General features: G+C 30.4%; 1 protein-coding gene across 1 annotated transcript in view; it reads right to left on the bottom strand.

Annotated features, from left to right (window-relative positions):
* Smp_181200 (putative zinc finger protein) overlaps positions 1-7067 on the bottom strand; it is a gene marked incomplete at both ends in the record, with an annotated part of 15752 nt that overhangs the window by 6223 nt on the left and 2462 nt on the right. Inside the window, 4 exons of the mRNA XM_018794949.1 lie at positions 652-1530; positions 1720-1820; positions 2573-2783; positions 4212-4952. Of these exons, the coding sequence (XP_018649310.1) occupies positions 652-1530; positions 1720-1820; positions 2573-2783; positions 4212-4952 (1932 nt within the window). The remainder of the gene's footprint in view (positions 1-651; positions 1531-1719; positions 1821-2572; positions 2784-4211; positions 4953-7067) is intronic.

Here is a 7067-nt window from a genome sequence, read left to right as displayed (position 1 = left end):
GATCTCCTGGGGTTGTAGATTCATGATTAACTAGTTGACCGGGAATAGCTATGTATAGTTTTTTTCCACTAATTCAGCGGGTGTACATCCTATGTCTTCCATATTTGAAGTCAATGTTAGGGGAACTAGCGGCAAGGCATCGCTCCATTTTGAAGAATCAGTTTGAGCCATGAGTAAGCTTTTTAATTGACGATGAAAGCTTTCGAGTTAATGATTAAGCCTCTAAATATGGGAAAATACCATTAAAAATATCTTTGTGTAAAGTAATTTAGCAACACATATAATGAGACTGAACAAAATCAAATAAACCAGAAAATAAAATCTTCATGGAGATTAATTTCAAAGTGAGTTTTCGTAAGTGGGTGTTTAAAGGAGTTTAGCTCTTTCAAATACTGTGTCATTGACAATTTATTGTTGATAACTGTAGATATGCTCAATTGCTATTATACCCTTCAATAATTCTTTTTGCGTATATTTCTTATTGTGTTGTATGGGTGAACCAGAATTCGACATTCTGATGGTATCAACTTGAAGTACAAAATAATACGTTTATCATGGTTTGTGAATATATGTTAAAATGAAGTTACTAATTACACGTTATTATAAGACAACTATTCTCAGTTACAGTAGATGTAATAAAATAACACTTACTGTAGAACACAATTTTGTGATCCGTGACTTTCTCTTTATATTCCGATTTGTTTTATTAACATATTTTGATGGTTTAAGAGGAAATCGATCATTCACAAGATTTGTATTAGGAGATGAAGAAATAACGTAGTCTGTTGGATTAAAATCGTAAGTTTTATAAAATTTACAATCTAATTTCTCTTCCATGTCATTTGTAATCAATGGTGGGATTTCACGTATAATAATTCTTGGTGATTCTGAATTAGTAGATAAACAATGTGAAAAATTCTCATTGACAACATACTCATTATTCTTAACTGATGACGATGTATCGTTTGATTCAAATGTACTATTGATTGTACTGTTTCTAAACAAAAATGATGGCAATAAACTAGCAATAACTGTTCGTGAATCTAGATTTGTATGAGATGAACTATTTAAGATACCATTTTTACTTAATTGTAACCAATAATTTGAAAACATTTGAAGAAGTGTCAAAGTAGTATTTGGTTTATAAGATGACCAACTTTCAATCTCTGTAAACTTATTCAAATTTTCATCTTTATTCTGTTGTTCATGTTTTATGTAGTTTGTTGACCGATCCATTAAATTATTTGGTGAATAGTCTGTTTGATATTCTTCAGAATTGATTGATGTAAACTTAATTGGTTCCATTTGTAAAGTTTTATTTAAATAGGATGGTGTATTCTGTAAATTGTTTATACATGACCCCGTATTCATATTAGATTGTTTATTATTATTAGAAGTTGACTGAAGTAAATTCATTTTTGACATACATACATCATTTCCTGAATGTGATTTTAACATTTTTGACGAATCTATTCCATGATTATTCAAATCTGATGATTTTACCCGGTGATTTTTGTATATTAACACGATCTTGATATTCATTCATTTCAATAGTATGCTGATTAGATGATGATTTTAATTTGGTATAAGTATTTGAAATAGGTGAAACATGTAAACTATTTGAAGATGAAACCAATTAGGTAAAAATGTTGATTGTTTTGTTATTGATTGAATAGTTGATGATGATGTTGTTGAAGTGAATGAAGTTAAATTATTTACTGTTGTAGCTTTTGCTTGATGAGATGTACGTATATGTCGACTTAAGTTACCATTGGTTGTAAATGCTTTATCACATAAATTACAATTGAATGGACGATGATCTATAACAAAGGAAGTAGAAATGCAATATAATACAAAAAATGTAGTTGAAAGTAATATAATGACCGTTTGATAACAATATTCAGTTTTATTACCACTAAACATTAAAATGCCAAGAAGAAAACAATGTTTTACACATTGGTCATCTAAAAAGTTAAACATATATCAGTTTTCATTGACATTTATGATCTCTATTGTTTTTGCTTCCGGAATGTTGCATTTTGTATTCTGAATATTGAACCCCAAAAAAGATATTACTTTCTAATCACAGCAATAACTTTCCAGTTTTACTGACTAATTTCTAAATGAATAAATCTTAGAACGGACAGTCTAGTATAAGACCCCTCAGTAGCACGCATCCACGATCCTGCACCCGTGATTTGAGCCCAGCAGTTTTTGTCTCGTGTGAAAACGCTTAACCTCTATACCAGTTAGCTGGAATCCATCGTTCGGTTCATGATCTCAATTAAAACTCAAAAATCTCCACAACCCTCTACTATTAAATCTTAGAATGTTCGAATGTATCAATTTCCCTTACAAAGAAAGTGGATAAAGCGATGGAGTTCCAAGCGAAAGATACTGGGTTCGAGTCCCATAGTGAATATCAACTCTGAGATGCAGGTACATTCAGCTGACAATTTCCAAATAAGACGAAACGCGCGTCTTGGATTCCACTGTTAGCCACTACCCATCTTTGCTTATAATTAGAAAAACATTTACAAATTTTATGAATCAAAAAAAATATACAACTTACTTGTATGAGTTAATAAATGACGTTCAAGTGAACTATTTGAACTTAATTCACTAAAACAAAAACAACAAACATGTTTATAATCTTCACGTTTAAAATTACTTTGATGATCTTGTAAATGATTTGTTAAATGTCCACGACTAAATATTTCATCTTTTGAACATAATGGACAACGAAATACTTCAATATTACCACGAAGTGCATATGGTTGTATCTGAAAGTGAAAATAAATCATTATTACATACTGAAATATTTTACTGATTTTAATAATTCAATAATAGATTGTCTATTCATATCTAATAATCTATCTCATTTAAAAGACATATGTAAACCTCAGACATTGAGGTATTGTTTGTTAGTAATCTACGATGTCAGTTGAATATGGCAATATAAATAAATAAACTACGATTTGGATATATGACAAGTCAATAAAGGTACTAGAAATGTTTAAGTAATTAAGTCACAAATAAATAGATTTCTGATATAATGAGATTTTAATGGCGTACACTCATTTTCGTGAGATCCAATATGAGCTTATAGTCAATATACGATCAACTAAAATAGTTTATTATAACCTTTATCCAAGCAAAAACTCTCGTATTACTATTCACATCACATGATATCGACTACACTACCTTACGAAATGATAAATTAAAAACTGTAAATATCTATATTAATATGTGTAAGAATGAGATATAGTGTTTTAATCTCTCATAAAGATCAGTAGTAAAAACATTCACTTGGTATTAATTGCTTGTATCTTCCCATTGTTGTTTAGGACTGCAATTGATCAGTCTCTTGTTGGCAATATGTTTATCCTGTACGGAATGCCTCGATATTGCCTTAAGTCACAAGCTTTATAAGCGAAGATGGATAGAATGAAACGCGCGTCCTGGATTCCACTGTTAGCCACTATCTATCTTTGCTTATAAAGATCAGTAGTGTTTGTTTATGGAAGGTATAGATAAAAGTACTTTTCTAAATATCATCAGTGGAACAAGTCCTATATGATATTCATTGAAGCCATGTTGAATGAACGAAGTTGTAAATTAATCTATTCAATTATACAAAATGATTACCGAAATCTAAGAGTATCTGTTGTAAATAGTTACATAAATTAATAGTTAACAAGATTAACTGCCATTATACATTCAATGATCTTATTAAAGTTACGGGTGAGAACTTCAGTATTTTACTAAAAGGATTGGAACATTTTCTGACAAATTTTATATATATATAAGTTCATGAATAACAGAATCTTCTTCAACAACTCATTGCCAAACTGGATTAGACGATGCGTTAAAATGAAATGAATCTAAAACTCTATGATTGATCCAATTACATGACTTTTATTATAAATTAGTGACATCATTTGCCTTCTTATGGAATCCTGAAGGCCAAAGGAAAAGAGGGAAACCAAAGAACACATTACGCCGAGAAATGGAGACAAACATGAGGAAAATGAACAAAAACTGGATAAGACTAGAAAAGAAGGCCCAGGACAGAGTGGGTTGGAGAATGCTAGTCGACGGCCTATACTCCACTGGGAGTAACAGGCGTAAGTAAAGTAAGTGACACCATTTTTAAAAGGGAGTTTTGAATTCATTTAAAAAGTAAAACACAATATATTTTGATCACTTACTTTTACTTCTGCTCGATTCTTTCGATTAATTGATTCAGTACTTAGATTTAATTCACTATCTGAATGGGATTCATCTTGATGAATTTCATCAGTTTGTTTATTTTTAACCATATTAGATGATAGATTCAACATATTCAAATTTCTTTTATATTCATCCATTGATTGTTTTATCAAAGGCGTTTGATTCTCTTCAGAATAATTAACTATTCTTAATGGTTTCTGTTCAATCAATTGATCATTGTTAGTATTAGTACAAGTAGTATTAGTATTAACTGTAATAGTAGACGGATTAACTGTTGTTGTTATTTTAGAATGATCTTTTATAGTGATTGAATTTGTTTGATTATTATTTGGTGATACAACAATAATTTGTGTTTCATTCATCATATTATCTAAACTATCAATATTAATTGGACTAATTGTAGTTGTACTAATATGTGAAGTAGGTGTAGTACTATCATTGTCTACTATATGTACAGGTGTAGAAGTAGAATGATTCACATTAATCATACTAGTTTCATCATTCAAACTTAAACAACCACTATCTGCATAGGATGGAAGAAGTAATGATGATGGTAAAGATTGTTTACTAGAGTTTAATAAATTTTGTGTGCTTTGATAATGACTTATCATATGATTATCAATTATATTAGGAATAGAATTTTGTAAATTAAGATTAGAAATATAAGTTGTAGTATCTTCATAATTCCAATTGGATACAGGTGGTAAGTTTGGTAGATTCTGTGAAGAACAGTAAAGAAATGATACAAAAAAGTTTAATAAAAGCTGATATCAAAATAAGAAAACATTTGATGTTCATTTTCAATTGAAGAGATAGTAGATATGCATATAGAATGTATATACATTTATGTAGTTAAATATATGATAATGAAATGGGAAATCTAAGATTTTTATCAGAAGGGGTTTTGTGGAGATTTTAGTAATTTTTATTAGTTGAGATCATGAATCAATTGAAGCTAGACCACGATGGAAAACCTGGAAGCATTGGAAGACCGTTTCGTTCTATTATGGGACTCCTCAGCAGTGCGCATCCACGATCCCGCCTCACGAGATTCGAACCTAGGACCTGTCAGTCATTTATATCACGTTTGGTTTAACTAAAAAGATTGTGTACATATCTTTATTAACTGCAAGAAGTAGTTATATAGTCCACATACATTAACACAGTTACTTAATGATTTCTGAATAGATCTGTCTTTAGGTAGAAATCACTTCTTCACGGGCTAGTAAATAGTCATCTCTTTAGAAACTTCATAAATGTTAACACCTATTTTATGGTTAACTAATAACTTCACATACTTTTTATTATTTCAGTAGTTCTACTAAAAATTCGTTCATCGTAGTGATGGAGTTCAATGAAAAGCTAACTCTTACATCAAATACTCTCGATACAGTCAGTAGGATTTTCTGAAGTTAATTTTTTTATGATACAATTATATAACATGGATTTGAAGATAAACGCCGATTACTAGGATGGATTAAGTTAAAATCAACCATAAAATCTTGTTTAAAATTAATAGATCTTTCAGTAAATTTACTTATGAAACACAGGTTACTCTAATTCATATGTTACCAATCAACAACACACTGAAAGGAAAGTACCAAATTCATCATTCCAAAAAAATGTTAATATTAGTATTTCGACGCTTCACTGATACTTTTCTAACCACATCAAAAATATCAGTACCAAATTGGGTCTAAATTACTAGATAATATTTATTGTCCAATAAATTATCATTATCAAGGATTCTTCAGAAGTCAAATGTAGACAATAACTTTATGTAATGAGTATGAGGTTGTGAGGATTTCCGAAATTCACTAAAATGACGAATCGATCTAAAGACGTAACGGTCATCCTATGCTTCACCGATTACCATGACGCGCTATGCCAACTAGTATTGGCAATGGTTGGAAGAGAGTTAGGGGCGGCCAAACCAAAATGCGGCAACAGTGCTTGAAGTCACTGACTTCTAGTCTGAGCCATGTTGGTAGATGCAGACCACTTGGTTGGGGTCCGCGAGACCATCGTAACCAATGGTTTGAGACTGTGGGTGACATGGCTCAGAATCGATTACAATGGCGTAGGTGTATACACTCTTTATTTTCCCTTAAACCTTGAGATTAAAATCGCTTTACAACTTTCTTCCTCCCTATACTATATCCTTATATACAACCTATCTTTTACATATTACCACCACTAAATTAACTACTTTTATGAATTCGGTGTTCTTCTTGTTGTGCTAACGAGGTATGGCAACTTAGACTGATGCATATATGTGCCTGGTCCTACGTTGAAGCTGACTGACTGACTAGTTGTCTAAATTAGATCAATTAGTGATTTCAGTACAATATCATAGTCAGTGAAATTAGCTTAGTGATGTATGAAATTTAATGTACTTGACTATCAGTTGAAGTTACCATTTATTCATGAAATAGTCTGAGATCATTTAGGGTTGTCCTCATTATTATAAGTATAAAATAATTTCATTAAGATACTTACCGATTCCACATTCAAACTATCTTGAAAATTTAAACAATTTTCCGATGTTGAATGAAAATTTGGTAGGACTAATGTTGACATTGAATTTTTCAACATGATGTCAAAATAATTTGAAGATGTTGATAAATTTGATGCGAAATTTAATTCCAACTCCAAAAAGTCTTTTTACAAATAAAGAAAAGAAAGATTAGAATAATGTCGATTGAAGATAATAATAATAGTTGGATAGATGATATACTTTACAATGTCTATTACTGAAATAACGTTTTTTTTCTTTGATTAAAACTGAACCATTCAATTTATACCCTGAAATGTTAATCAGTACATATGTTCCT

The sequence above is a fragment of the Schistosoma mansoni genome, chromosome 1 (assembly GCF_000237925.1).
Source record: "Schistosoma mansoni strain Puerto Rico chromosome 1, complete genome".
Lineage (NCBI taxonomy): Eukaryota > Metazoa > Platyhelminthes > Trematoda > Strigeidida > Schistosomatidae > Schistosoma > Schistosoma mansoni.
Note: the sequence above shows the minus strand (reverse complement) of the source record. Positions and strands in the feature narration are given on the sequence as shown.